The 15691-nt window shown below is 32.0% G+C and overlaps 2 protein-coding genes and 1 pseudogene across 5 annotated transcripts; 2 read left to right on the forward strand and 1 right to left on the reverse strand.

Annotated features, from left to right (window-relative positions):
- Positions 1–4947: 4947 nt before the first annotated feature.
- On the forward strand, positions 4948–7074 carry LOC137816082 (uncharacterized; annotated as a pseudogene). Its single transcript, XR_016523183.1, has 4 exons — positions 4948–5065; positions 5276–5516; positions 5604–5981; positions 6621–7074. The product of XR_016523183.1 is annotated as an uncharacterized LOC137816082 (transcript).
- Positions 7075–8269: 1195 nt separating this feature from the next.
- LOC137814565 (protein ABSCISIC ACID-INSENSITIVE 5) lies at positions 8270–12910 on the forward strand. 2 transcript variants are annotated; one of them, XM_068617371.2, is made up of 5 exons: positions 8270–8540; positions 9908–10902; positions 11962–12033; positions 12144–12173; positions 12397–12910. In XM_068617371.2, exons 2-5 carry the CDS (start codon positions 9919–9921, stop codon positions 12490–12492), a joined length of 1182 nt encoding a protein of 393 aa, XP_068473472.1. In that variant the 5' UTR covers positions 8270–8540; positions 9908–9918; the 3' UTR covers positions 12493–12910. The 2 variants fall into 2 exon arrangements, with proteins under 2 accessions (XP_068473472.1, XP_068473473.1); XM_068617372.2 differs by having other exon boundaries at positions 8286–8540; positions 9911–10902.
- A 306-nt stretch (positions 12911–13216) lies between these two features.
- On the reverse strand, positions 13217–15118 carry LOC137814564 (F-box/LRR-repeat protein At1g67190). 2 transcript variants are annotated; one of them, XM_068617370.2, is made up of 2 exons: positions 14955–15118; positions 13217–14723 (listed from the first exon to the last, which is right to left on the reverse strand). In XM_068617370.2, exon 2 carries the CDS (start codon positions 14634–14636, stop codon positions 13377–13379), a length of 1260 nt encoding a protein of 419 aa, XP_068473471.1. In that variant the 5' UTR covers positions 14637–14723; positions 14955–15118; the 3' UTR covers positions 13217–13376. The 2 variants fall into 2 exon arrangements, with proteins under 2 accessions (XP_068473471.1, XP_090160847.1); XM_090304721.1 differs by lacking the exon at positions 14955–15118 and adding an exon at positions 14796–14933.
- Between the last annotated feature and the right edge of the window lie 573 nt (positions 15119–15691).

A 15691-nucleotide genomic window follows, 5' to 3' on the forward strand; every position in this document is an offset into this window, starting at 1 on the left:
TACCATGTTTTAACCAGAATAAATAATAATAATAATAATAGCATTATCAGAAACGAAATTATTGATTTGAGATAAAGTTGACCTTATTTGTCTTTCTTCCTCTCTTGTGTTATGTTTGGTGAGGTAGAGATTTCTCATTTTGGAGTGGGCTCAAAACTAATTTGGGACGAAGGAGTTCAGAGCATGGTTTGACCCTCTTGTTAGGCTTCAAGGACTTGGGTGATGTATTTTAGTAATAAATGACACATTGGGTGGCCACATATGCTCACACTCATTTAATTAAAAAATAAATTTATCATGATTTAAGCAAATCAGGTTAGTATTTTGATGGTTAAAAGTTGTATTAATTAAATTTATTTATTGGCTAATGATTATTGTTGCATGCAATTGAACTTAAAGTTTTATAATATATGCCGTTTTATAATTTTAGTATTATATGATGTGAGTTATGAGAAATATTTTAAATATTATATTATTTATAATATTTCATAATTTATTATATATTAAAAATTAAGAATACTATTATTTATTTATCACTAATATATTTACTACCATCCATTAAGGATTTGACCAGTGTTTTGATCAGATCGTCAAATTATAAAAAATTTGGTGCGACCCACAGGGTAGGTAAAGTATATATTGGAGATTGCATATTAATTACATATTAAGACATTTTATAGTATTTAAGTAAGTGAAAACCTTATTTTATAAGTCGCTTTTATGAGATTGAGTTAGACTTAAAGTTCACTTCTTAATATGGTATCAAAATCATTTAAAGTCTATCCTAGCAAGTGAGAGTTTATTGGACTTATCAGGTCACCTACTATCGTGACGCTATTGAACCACCCATAAATATATTGTCCTAAATAGTGGATGTAAATCTCACCTTATAAACTGATTAATGAATTGAGTTAGACTTAAATTTTACTTCTTACAATTATATAATTGATATTATATTTTTTTATGAATAATTACGATAATTATTCATTACCAAACGATATGTTGGTACAGAAAATTGGTATATATCATAAATATTTGCATCATGTAATGTTTGTAAAATAGACTTATAATAGTTGTATTAAAAGTTTATATTTAATTAGACAAAAACCCCACATTAAGTAATTATATAGTGTTTCACATATTTTATTTGTTAACTACACTTTTGTTGTTTTGTTTATGTATAACTTTTGTGAATGACTTCCTACACTAAAAAAAAAATCATTAAATTTTAAAGAAAAAATAATTAATTACTATACTGATTAAATTATATATTATTTTAATTTTTTTTATTTAAACTAATTTTTATTATTGATAAATAATTTCTAAATTGGTATCTATCAAGTTTTAGATACCAATTATTTAGATTCTAAAATTGATAATTAAAATCTTGGTAACTAACTATATACAAATTTAGAAACTATTTATCAATAATATTTTATATACTAATAATTATTTTTAGTCTCTAATATAATATCGAATTTAGTCAATATAATAATAAATATTTTTATTTTTAAAAATAGTTTTTATTTAATAATTTTTTTAATATTATAATAAATAATCGAATATTTAACGGTTTTAGAAGCAACAATGTTGGTGGTGATATGGAAGTATTTTAAACTATTGAATTTCTTCAACAAAAGATGAAATAGATTATAAATATTTATTCACAAAAAATTTAAATTATTATTTTTTACAGAGACGTGATCAGAAATGGAATCTTAGTGAAATGATCGATCATGAATATAAAGCTAATCCTATTGTGTTTGAAAGTAGAAATTAGACAGGGAAAGTTTGTCAGCTAGCAGTTTTGATGACATGAAAACAATGAAGAAGGACATTAACACATCAAAGCTTTTTTGTCCCAAAATAGATTGTCATGCTACCAATATCAGATACCCTAAATCTATCTTTACACAAGACGAATCATTACAAACTTAGAATGATTTTACATCACGATGAAACTATCACTCATAACTATAATTACTTTTTATAAAAAAAAAAGGAAAATAATTTATGCAGGTAAGAGTATAAAATTATTCTATATTATCAATTGCTCACAACTATGTTTTATTTTAATATTTAGTTAATGCTAATTTGTTCCTCACTGATGATAATAAAAAAATTTAAAATGTTGTTTTATAATTCTTTCATTATAACTTTTTTAATTTGGAATTATATGACAAAGATAAAAGGAAATAAATTAGACGAATTCTTATATGACACTTCAATGATATGAAGAAAAAATATCGATTGCCAATATATAATACCACTTTCTATGCGCTGAACTTGAGTTAATTTTTGGGTTGTATACACAAAAACACTTGGATAAACCTTAACTTTAGGTTGTTTTGTAACACATGGTTGAATAATAATTTAAAAGAAAAGACAGCAGAATGTGTGTGGAAAATATTCTTATAGCCATTAGACTCAATTGAATTACAATACTTTTTATATTTAAATATAAATATTTTGATTAAAAATTATTTATAATTTTTTTTATCAGCAAAAAATAAATAAATAAACACGAGGTATTTCAAGGATACCTCAACCTATATATAAAAGACCTTCTTAAGAAATTCGCCCTCCTATCTCGTTACACATCGAAAAACCTTAAAACTAACCTATCATACAAGACATAACTAAGAAGCATAGCTCCTCAACTCAAGGTAACCTCTTCCTAAAAATTTTTGACAGACTTGATACAAACCAGTGATTCAAGACACCAATCAGAAAAGGAGAAACATATCCCATGTGCTTTGGACTTTATCGAAGACCAGGCCTTCCGTTGAGCCAGAGTAAAAATCTCATTATGATCTATCCTTCCACCTCTAAAAATCCTATTGTTCCTGTGTTTCCATAATTCTCCTACCACGGTTATCCACACATAACCCCAAATCTGATTAACTTTGTCTTTGACTCCACTCACCTTGAAACGAGCGAAGTGCTTTTTAGTCTTCCAATGATCCGTCATTAGCCTCATCCACTCATAGCACTTAGCCCACACAAGTCAAGCAAATCTACACATAGAGAAAATGTGAGACATGTTTTCTTCTTCCTCCCCACACATATAACAGACATTATCCGTCATGCAAACCCCCCTTCTTGCCCAATTCGCCTTAGACGCTATTTTATCTTCCAAAAACCTCCATGCTGTGAGATGAGATGATGGTTGTGCCTTTATCCTCTAAAAACCCTTAAAGAAATCTCTTTCGTCCACCTGAGCATCTTCCTTAAGAATATCGTCTGCAAATTTGACTGTGTACACTATTGTCGCGCCATCTTTCCAAACCCAAGAATCTTCCTTATCCACCACCCCTACCCTTTACTCTCTCAAAAGTTGCATCATCTGTTGTTCTTGAATCTTTTCTCATTCAAACAGATTTCTTCTCCACTCAATCTTCCATGACCATTTTGAATTTTCTGACCTCACCCCTCCTTGGAAATGGGACAATTCCTTATTAACAGAAATGGAGAAAAGTCTTGGAAAGTTATCCTTAAGAGTCGTATTGCCCACCCATCTATCATCCCATAACCTTATCTCCCTCCCATTCCCAACTTCCCATGTGCAATTATCCTCAAACTTATCTTTCCATCCCTCAAAAGACCATACTTCCTGTAAGTCCCGCCACCAAAGGGAATCTGATCTAGCATTTCTTTGAGCTCGAAGACTCTGCCACCCTCTGTACTAAGAGTCCAACACTTCTTTCCACAAGCCCTTCTCTTCATGCCCTAATCGCCAAATTTTCTTTCCTAACAAAGCTGTGTTAAATTGTCAAATGTCTATCATTCCTAACCGCCTTCTTCCCTTGACTGACACACCTTTTTCCACGAGACCCAAACAATTTTCCTACCTTCCAAACTTCATCCCTACAAGAAATTCCTCTGTAACTTCACTAAATCCTTCACCACCATTTTCGGCATTTTATACATAGACATGTAAAACAAGGGAAGAGCAGATATCACTGATTTAATCATACAAAGTCGTCATAGCATAGAAATAAATTTACCTTTCCATCTGCCTAATCTGTTCCTCACTCTTTCCACCACCCCTTCCCATAACCTACCTCTTTTTTATAGCATGTAAGTAAAGTTAGCATATGTACTTGTATAGGTCATAGATACTAATTGAATCTTCTCACTTGGTCGTGTTTTTCTTCCTCTTCTTATCGTGTTCGTGTTTCAGTTTTTGGTCGAAAGTACACTCGATATTTAAATGTGGTTAATGTAGTAATAAAAATGTATATTACCTTGTGTAACATGCTTATTTATAGAGTTTGTAATTGGCTCTTTCATCTATAGTCATTGGTATCACCTTTTTGAATAATAAAAATACAGAAAAAATAATAAAATTTTAATATTCTAATAAAAAAAAATTTAATATCTAAAAAAAATATATATATATTAACAATACTTTAATGAATCAAATGATATATAAAAAAATTAATATAAATAAAATTTTATATAAAATATTGATTATCATCCATTTTTATTAAAAAACATGAGATCCTTATTTAGAAACGTGAAAAATAAAAATAAAAGGACAGACTAAATAACAGGACCAATATTAATTAACGATTAAAAAAGTTAATTTACCTAACTATGTGATGACGGATTCAACCTGTTTTCTCTATTAATATTAGTCAAAAAACATGGTCCGCCTGTAATCATATTTCAATTAAAATATAAATATAATTTTATTATTTTTATAGTTTAATTATTTTTTAAGAGTAATTAATTAAAAAGATAATTTAAAAATATATATAATTTTGAAAAATAATATTATAAATTTATATAACCTTTATTTTTTTTAAAAATAAAATTATTTAATTATTTTAAAATAAATATATTCAATTATTTATTTTATTAAATAAATTACTTTTTATTTATTAAAAAGTAAAATTTATTGAATTAACCAAACGCTTTTTCTTGTGTTTGTGTCGTCTGAAGTTGAAAAGTTATATCGGTGTGTCTGAGAAATGGGGAGTGGAGTGAACACAAAATTTTGTGCAGCATCAACCCGTGCTCATTCCTGGAACCAAAACAAAACGACTTCAATTCACTTCCCTTCAGGTCCCGCTTTTTCTTCTTCTGTTTTTTTGAATCAAATGAGCATCATCATCATCATGGTCATTTTTTAAGTTCACTGCATTTGGCATATTCATTGATGGGACTTGCTCGCTTTTTTATCTTCCTCACACTCCTCACAATACTAATTTCATGTTCTTATTCTTATTTTGAAATGTCATTTTTTATTTTTAATGGAATTTTGCATTATCTCCGGAATTTTGAGAACAGTGTTTGCAGTGTTGTTCATTGGACTTGTAGCATGGGGTTATCAGGCAATTCAATCTCCTCCCCCAAAGTTGTGTAGCTCTCCTATTGGGCCCCCTTTAACATGACCCAGAGTCAAAATAAGAGATGGTGTTCCAAAAGATGTAGCCCATCATAAAATCATCTTTGTCCATGGTTTTGATGCTTGCAGGCATCATGCCTATGTGGCCAAAACCTTATCACCTGTAATTATTTGTTTCTTTTTTTGCTTTCGTTACATTCTATGCTATCTCTGAGGATGTATTATCTGAATTTGTGGTGGGATTTTTCAGGATGTTGCTGAGGATTTAGGGGTCTACATTGTATCTTTTGATAGACCAGGGTATGGGGAAAGCGATCTTCATCCCAGCCAAACTGTGAAGAGTCTGGCACTAGATATAGAAGAACTTGCTGATAAATTGGGACTAGGGTCCAAATTCTACATAATAGGTTTCTCTATTGGGGTCAGGTTGTTTGGAGGTGCCTTAAGTACATTCCTCACAGGTATGATGTATTCAGGTTTGAGGTATTTCTGTTGCCTAAAACAGAACATTTGGTTGTTTTTTCATTTTTTGGCATGTAAATGTTTGTGTCCTTTTGGTTGAACTTGCATTTCAGTTGTGTCACTAATACAAGATTTTTGTTCCTCTGCACTTATTCTGCAAAATTCTGTTGGTCCAGATAAACTTTGAATGAATATTAATATTAACTTGTTTCCTTGGCCATTAGACTAGAGTAAGTATAAAAAGCTCAGGGTTGGGAAATTGGGTGGGGGTGATGATTGTGTTGTGCTTGTCTATCACATCAAAATTGGTGGGGAATTTGTGCTTTTCATACCATAAAGAGTTGTTTTTTTTTAAATTGTCTTCAAATTATATTTATTAAGAATGATGTTTAGGTTTAAATACTTGTGCAATAGTCAAGACTCTCATTTCTGTGTAAGTCTGCTACAGAACATGGGGTTACCTGTCAGCAATAGTCAACACTTGTGCAAGTAACTTGATCATCTTAAATGTGTTTAACTGTTTAACTATCATGATTCATGCCTTTTATTACTATTAAGAGAAAAACATTAGACTTTTTGATGAATCTATTCAATTTTGCTCATCTAGAGAACTAAAGGGAACATACATACAAAATATCATCAATCAAGATTTTTATAAACCTGTAGTTTGTGCCTTAGGGTCAATTTTATGATATCAAGAGCAAATTGAATTAAAAATATAAATCCAAAATTTAAATGGATTTTATTTTAATAATTGATGTTACAAACTTTGTAATCAAGATATTTAAATCTCGTCTTGAGTGAGGTGTTGAAACTGGAGTTCTTATATTAAACGACAGAGATTTTATAATTTGTTGTTTATGTGGCTTCCAATTTCAGGGTCAGGTAAGACATCAAGGAGAACATGAAAGTCTACACAGAGACATAATTCTTGCATTTGGTAGATGGGAATTTAGTCCTTTGGATCTGGAAAATCCATTTTCAAATAAAGAGGGTTGGGTTCATAGCTGGCAAGGAGATGAAGATTTGATAGTGCCTGTTAAAGTGCAACGATACATTGCACAAAAGCTTCTCTGGATTCAATGAGCTTCAAGGTTCTGGCCATTTGTTCCCTCATCTTGATGGTATCAGTGATACCATTGTTAAGTCACTTTTAATTGCCCAGTAGAGTTATTATTGTTTGGATAATTTATAAGTTGAATCCAAAAACAAAACTTATGTAAATATCTTTTGAATAAAGTTTTTAGTATTTAAAAAAATTAGCTTGTTCTAAATTAAAATTGGTTTATATATGATATAACTTAATTTTATAAATGTTCTCATATTAAATTGTTTAAAAAAATATTTTAATTTTTGGACAAGTTTTTTCTCTCTTATAAATTCACAATGTCTCATTGTATAACTTTTGCATTGAAGATTCATCCATTGCTACTAGAAGACTATACAACGTTCTGTATATCTTTCCTACCCACAGTGCATCTATCCACAGAGACTATTCATCTAAAAGAAAATATTTACATATTCATTACTTACATAATATACAATAATATACATAAAGTTAATTACATAGTTTCAGTCTCAACCTCCAATGAATAATCTCAGCTAAAACATTATCACAATATATCAGAATTTGCTGATAAAAAAAATAATATATCAGAATAAAAGTGACATAATGAACATGAGACTTACTGAAAATTTCCCCTAGAGAGATAAAAATTAAACTCTTTACAATTACCATTTTTTGTTTTTCATTTGTAATGTTAACCATCCATAGTAAATTATGTAAATTGAATTAAATTTCTTTTGTGATGTAGTTATTGAGAAATAAGAATATTAATATATAAATATAGAATATAAAGCATCCAATTATATAAGAATATAATATCAATAAACAAGTTCAGCAAGGTAATAAATAATTTTGTATTCATGTATGTTATAAGTTCTTGTATGTTTATTTTAGTTGCCTTATATACTCAAAATAAGGATTATTCTTATTTATATTATTACAAAACTGAAAAAATTCCTATATTACGAATATTATTTAATATAATGTTAAAATGAAAATATCTAACCTCTATACACACCATTTTATTTTTTCTTCAAAAAGTTTATTCATTTTTTATTTTAAGTAATAAATGATTAAGATTTATTAAACAAACCTCTCATTTTAATACCATTAAAAAGTGCTCAAACAAATTATATATTTCATTCTTGCGAACACAATTATGAACAAAATAATTTGCTATGTGAAAATAGTATAATAAAACTATTAAAAGGCGAAGAAATAATATTGCTAAGATAAAAAAATTGAAAGAAATACGTGTTGAGCTCAAGCGATCTCATGTATTAATACAAGTCCACATGTGTGACACCTGTCCTATACGTGGTGAGTAATGTGACTATTGGGAAAATATTTGTATCTATTATAACATTTGAAATTTATCTTTATTAATTAATTATTTAATGCTTTGTTTTGTGGGGTACTCTGAGCTGGAATGAACCATATAGACCAAGATGTATCTGATGAAGTTGCAGAGTAGTGTGTCTTGTATCAAATTCTTTGTTAGTTTCAGATTGTTTTAAGTAAATTTGAACACACACTTCGATCTATAAATGTGGTGAACAAAACTGAACAGAAAAACATCTATCTAAAAGTTTTTGCACTGCTACAAAGGGAACTGCTTCAAGAGTTATACCAGTCTCAGATTGAAATTTCAAGTTTCAGGTATCTATGTTCCTACACTATGCAATCAACCATGTTCTGAGATTATATTGTTAATTACTTTTCATTTTGGCTTCATCAATCTCTACTTATGTTTGTTTACTTTAGATAGATTGTTAATATATACCATTTTGCAAGATTATTTTGTTGTTATCATTTCCATCATCAAACTTTCTTTTCTTCATGATTCATCTTAGTCTGTTTGTCATGGTTTATGTTTTTTTCACCCTTTTTCAGAAAGCATTGTGTGTGTATGAATTTTTTTACCACTGTTTTCATCCAAGGAGGAAAAATATTCCAAACATTAAACTTTGCATCTAGTGTCATACTCAATAACAGTAATTAGATGTTTCATCCAAAATTTTATATTTGTTATAATGGCAAAGGAAATAGAGAATATTTTTTTTCCCTTTAGTTAGGCTCAAGATATTTTAGAATGAGATGTATGAAATTTAATTAAAAGCCGAAAATAACAATTTAATTTGGAGAAAAAGATGTTTCTTTGAATCAAATTCAAACCTACCTCTTTTTTTTTGACACAATACTGTTTTATTTTATGCTCTTGAAAGTGAAATTTCCATGGCTGCAGTAAGCTGTGTTCAGCCAATAAAATCAAACTTATAAGTGGTTGATTTTTGTGGAGAGATATTGGTGGTGCAATTTTCAACTTTTTCTTCTGGTGCTGGTGCAGATAAAATACTCTATTTCTGTGGAATCAGAATTGGTATTTATCTTGATCATCTAGTTTTGGATAATATTAAATAATGAAAGTAATGTGAAAAAGCATCTGGTTCTACCAAAAGGTGATCAAAATGAACTGATACCATGACCTCCACTTGAAGTAATCTACTAATTAGGTGTATTAATTGAACATTATAAGTACAAACTTATTTATGTTCTTCCCTTATACAGCCCTTTAAAAATTATATATATATATATATAAATATATGTAAAATATATATTAAAAATAATTTTAAACTTTGTAGTAATTTTTTAAAATTGACATTCTTGAATAATTAAAAAAATACTCAGTGGGAGTTAAATAATATGACTCTTTCTTAACAGAGTTAAAGTTGCACATGTTGTGTGAATTGTCACATGCATAAAAGTTTATTAAAGTGGTATTTTCATAAATGATTGGATTGGATTGGCTTGATAATCTTTTATGCATATAGAGATTTTTTTTTCTAAAATAGTAAACAAATTAAAAACATTATGAAAAATATATAAAACATAGTATTACAACAGAGAGTACATCAATAGTTCTAACCTCCATTGCAGCATTATTTTATTTTTATTGTATTGTATTTTCTCAATCTTAAGTTTGTCTTGTCTGTTACTCCCTTTGTTCTTATCTTGTCTCTTCAAAGAAGGAAAGAAGATGGTGGTTGAAGAGGGTGAGATGAACTCCCAAGGTGAGGTGGAATCAAGATTCCAACAAGATGCCAACAAGAACCACCATTCCCAGTTCTCACCATCATCCATGGGAAGACAAACATCCATATACTCTCTTACACTGGACGAGTTCCAACACACTCTATGTGAGACTGGCAAAAACTTCGGCTCCATGAACATGGACGAGTTTCTCAGCAGCATCTGGAACGCAGAAGAAAACCAAGCCATAATAACCTCCTCCAACCTTCCTCTTTCCCAACCTTTCACTGACAAAGAAGCAACAAGGCTAAGGAAACAACCAAGCCTACCTCGTCAACCCTCACTGTCTCTCCCTGCACCTCTATGCAGGAAAACCGTGGATGAAGTTTGGTCCCAGATTCAGAAAGAACAGCAAAACAACAATGTTCTGAATAATACCGAGTCTGCCACTCGTCAGCCCACTTTTGATGAGATGACTTTGGAGGATTTTTTGGTCAAGGCTGGGGTGGTTCGGGAACAACCATGTGTACCACCACTGTTGCCTCATCCCTCTCACCACCTCCAGCAGCAGCAGCATTACACGAATAACAACGGTGCAATGCCAGGAATGGGTGGTTCTTCTTTTGTTGGTAGGAATGTTATTGGTGCAGTGAGTAACGTGGTTGCACCGGGTTACCAGGTGGGGGAGGCTTCTGGTGGGTATGCTGGAAATGGTAAGAGGGATGGTGGTGGGGGTTTTCATCAGCAAGGAGTTTGCTTTGGAGGGAGTGGGTATGGGATGGGTCCCACAATGGGAATGGGCGGGCCTGTGAGTCCGGCCAATTCTTCTGATGGAATAGGGAATGATTGTGGGCAGTTTGGGCTTGATATGGGTGGTTTGAGAGGTAGAAAGAGGATCGGAGATGGTCCTGTGGAAAAGGTGGTGGAGAGGAGGCAGAGGAGGATGATCAAGAATAGAGAGTCAGCTGCCAGATCTAGAGCCAGAAAACAGGTGCATGTCTCATTTTATCATTTCAATGCAATGTCTATGCAACTGAGGTTCTTAATCTCTCATAATCTCGATAGAGATCATGAGGAGAAATGTTGGCAAGACACTCTCTTGCTGTATTCTTTTCAATTTGTTAGAAATTTTTTTCAAAAATCATAAAATTATGGGACTCACTTCTTATAGTGTGTTGAAAAATAAATGTATTGTTTAGTGTTCATGATTTGAGGAGACTAAGGATTGCATAGCTGATGCATCATTGATATATATGAGCTACTGAACACAACATTAGTCTAAGAAGAATTAATAAAGTATCAATACTTTGTTAACTTTATTGCACCAAAATTGGATACATCAAGTTTAAATAAGAATATGTCCTCAGTGTTCGCCATTGATGCACTCGGATCGATAGTTTTTCTCAATCATTTTCCCCTTGAAACAATATAACTAGGATTTGCTTTTCTTTCAACGGAAAGTGTAGGGGGCTAACTGATACATGACAGGTTCAAACCACCACCACCAGCAGGCTATCAAGTTGATCTTAAAATGCTATCAGTTAATTCTTTTTACTTAGCTTATCTTAGATTTAGATATGTAAATAAAGGACCACGTAGCTACTAGTTAATGAGTTTCGTTGTGTTTTTCACTTCTTGCATAGAATTGGTCATGTGATGATATGAATAAATGGCAGAAAGATATGTGATGGAAAAGTAGGTTCTGCTATTACAGTAACCTTAAATTATCTTATTGCATAATGCATGAATCTATAGATAGGATTTTGTAGGCACCATGATGATCAGGGATAAACAATTATTAATTGGAAGAAACGACGACAGGAAGTAGATCATGCATGCACTAGTTTATTTTAGTAGGGATTCACCTCCAAAAACATTAGAAATATCATGTTCTTTGAGAACTCCCCCTGTGAATTCAGACTAAAAGGGTAAAAGTAACTTGTACAAAGTAATATATATTTTTGTTTTTCTGGAACATTTTGGTGGATATTTGAGGAAGGATTGTATTAAGCTTCATTTGCAGAACCTTATACGGTTTTTTCCTTGGCAGGCATACACGGTTGAATTAGAAGCGGAACTAAACCAGTTGAAAGAAGAGAACACTCAACTTAGACAGGCGCTGGTACTGCCAAATTACGCTAACTTATGCAGAATGTTGAAAGTTTTCATCCTATAGCTGTTAGGTATTGGTAATTCAATTATACTGACAAGGATCTTACTTGTATTTTTCAGGCTGAGATGGAGAGGAGAAGAAAGCAACAGGTAATCACTAATTAACTTCTAGTTACAATTTACATGAAGGGTAGAAAAGCTTAGCATGGTCCTTTCCTATTCCATGACCATTATAGTATATCAATTGCTAATACTGTTCAATTTAATAAGATTTTTTGTTTCCCATGACAAAGCTCACTTTTTACGTAGAAATCTGTGAAGCAAATAACTTAAAACCACATTTAAATTAGCATCTTATGATCAATTGCTGCAGTGTTTTGAAGAATTAAACAATATTAGAGTTCAAACCAACGCTCAGAAAGTAAAAGAGAAAATGAGAACTTTGAGAAGGAACATGAGTTATCCTTAGTGAAGAAACTGCGTGTACCAGTGAAGAAGATCTTGGATTTTTGTACTCACCATAGTCTGTTGTGACTCGTATGGCTAAAATGAAAAAAAAAGTCAACGACAAGAAACTAAAGAACTACTGAAGTTCTAGTCAGTTGAAGAAAAAGAAACAAAAGGACGGGGAAGCTGCAAGAGTTCTCAAATTAAGATCAACGAAGAATGGGATCATCCAATTCTGATGACTCTTCTTATCAAATGATCACTAGTTAATTTCTCAGACGTACAATATATAGCTTTTGTAATATTGCTGTCATTTTCATCTTTGACTTGTGTGTGTATGTTCTTGTTTACGCCTATCACACCCTTGCCTTTTAGTTTACTTCGTATATATTTTCAGTATGAAAATATATTGGCAATCAATCAAAATTTATTGTTCATTTTATGTGTTTTATGATAATTATTATAAAATTTAACATTGTCATGTCATTCATGATTGGATAATTGTTGCTCTGTTTTCTTCTTTTTTTATACCTTTATTACGATGAAGGGGTGAAATAGTGCTTAAACGTGTTTTGTGCTTTATGAAAGAAGAAAGTGGAGTACGATTCAGATTATCGAAGAATCATTCAGAAGAAACAGCAAACATTTACTGTGCAGTATTATTCAAGCGCAAAAAACCAACCACGTATAGGCTCCCTCTGCTCCTTCCACAAAACAAAAAAGTAATAACAATAGAAAGAAAGGGGTTGTGATGGAAACTGAAATTCACTCTTATACACAAAATCTATAACTTTACAATTGAAGAATTCTTGTGATTCAAGACAGAAGAAATGGACAAAAGAAACTCATGGGGCATGCATCTATCTTCTTTTATTTGGACGGATTACATGAGTGCGACAGAACCCACTACTCATATTCAAACTCAAATTTTACTTGCCCATATTTTCTTCCTAGTTGAAGAATGAATTCAGAGAATCTAGCAAGAATTTGGCACTCTTCATGCGTTTTGACCTCTGAAACATAACCATAAACGACCAATTTTTTCAAATTGGGACATCCTTCCAAAAGTCCAGCAACCCATACGGAGAAAAGATCACTGATTACAGTCCATCCAAGTTCTAAGACCACCACATTCTTCAAGCAAGACAAACCCTGCAAGCCATAATGAAGCACTCCATCTCTTAAATCATAACTTAACGACAAATGCCTCAATTGAGGAAAGCAAACAGAAATTGTCTCTATATCAACAACCTCATCCTCATCATCAAAAACAACACCCCACAGCCGAAGCTTATATAACTTTGATGCTTTTGAGATCACGTGATAAAACTTTGGCCACATGATTGTGAAGTTGCAGACATCTATAATCTCAAGGTTCTCCGTACCATCCCCAATATCAAGATGGATAACACTCACGTCATCAATTTTCAACGCTTTCAGTGTTCCCTTTCCAACCAGCTCAAAAATCTCAAAGGTACAATCTTTCAAATGAAGTGTCTCGAGCAAATCCACATCCAATATAAACTTATCCGAACTAAACAATTCAAGGTGGAAATTCTTCAAAGAAACACTGATAAGCTCCACTGAAGCCTGAGAATCTGATATTGCAATCTCTGGGCTAACCATAGCCAAGGTTTCAAGCTTTGGACAAGACGACAACAGAAGGCTCAAATCCAACGCCGAGATGCTAACAAAACTCAACGAAAGCGACTTCAAGCAAGGAAACTTCAAATAACCTGGCTCCACACCTACGATGGAATTGCGAGCCAATGCCAACACCTCCAGCCTATGCCTGCTGCATTTCTCGATGATGTTGAAACTGGGGTTAGTCCTCACATTGTAATGCAATTGGCGCAAGGAATCCCTAGTGTACATAAGCCAAGCAATGACAGGGGCAGCAGAGAACTCATGGTCATCATCCATGAAAATGGTCAAAAATTGCAGTGCCTTGGTTTGAAAAATGGTCTGAGTGATGAGTATTTCCAACCTAGGAGAGGTATATTCATGATAGAGAGGCCAGTCACAATAATTGAAAGAAAGACTGTGAAGGTGACTGCGCCATGCTTCCCTCCATTTCTTGCAAGTTGCAGAAGCAACCACAACATCCCGGGCAGAGCCGAGAAGAGACAATATGTTACCGATCACTTCAACGGGAAGGTGGTCCATAGTAGTGCAATTAAACAAATTAACGGAATTAACAAATACTGAACCCCACCCTCAATTTCAAGAGAGTCCAATCCAATTTATCAGAACCTGTGCAGTATATTAAGATTACATAAATTAAACTTAATTAATCAATAACAACAACAACAATAACAATAATACCTCAATAAACCAAAATCAGAGACAGGGGGATCGTAACAGTGAGTGATGGGAGTGATTAAGGTCGGAAAACAGAGTTAAGAAGTTAGCATTGAATTGAATCGGGAAACAGGAAAAACACAGTTAAAGATAAAGGATTACACGAAGATGGAAGGGACTCACTTGGAGAATGAAAGGATCGTGTTCTTAGCGCAGAGAATTTGGAAATCGAAGACTCATAACATCCAAATTTCGCCGAAACCAGAGAAAGGACCTACCTCTCTCACTAGACGAAGGAAATTCTTTTTGTTACGGCGAGGCAAAACGGGATTGCGTCTTCAAAACCGTGTGCAGGGTCCTTCGCACGTGCTAACAACTTACCCTTCGCACACACTTTTACACATGTAGTGTGTTTTCATTTTAAATTAATTATGTATTTTCACTAAAATTAATTATTAGTTGTTAGTAATTATTTTGTTGCACGTTCTCCTAGACGAACAAGTCATTAAGAATTTTCTTTTTTTTCTTTTACTTTCATGATGACACCGACACGTCACATGCATGATTCATCAATAATGTGTAAGTGTTGAGTAAAGAGTAAGGAATAGTGTTAGTAATTTAATCTATTTCAGTAAATTATAATTGGGATTGAAAGAGAAAATTATAAAGTAAAGTCTTATTATCGAAAATGTTAGATCAAAGAGTTGTTAATCTCCTTATTTTGAGGAATGACATACAAATAAATATGTTTTATAACATTAAATTAAATATATTTTCTGTTTTGAAGATTCAGTATTAAATAATATACTCTAAGTATTGAATATATATTATAGTTAAATGATACACGATCTAAAATAGGATATATATTATATTATCTATATTTAAACAAGATATACATATGAAAAAGGTTAAGTGTGTTT

This window comes from Phaseolus vulgaris, chromosome 1 (assembly GCF_051622355.1).
Source record: "Phaseolus vulgaris cultivar YP4 chromosome 1, ASM5162235v1, whole genome shotgun sequence".
In the NCBI taxonomy this organism is placed as follows: Eukaryota; Viridiplantae; Streptophyta; class Magnoliopsida; order Fabales; family Fabaceae; genus Phaseolus; species Phaseolus vulgaris.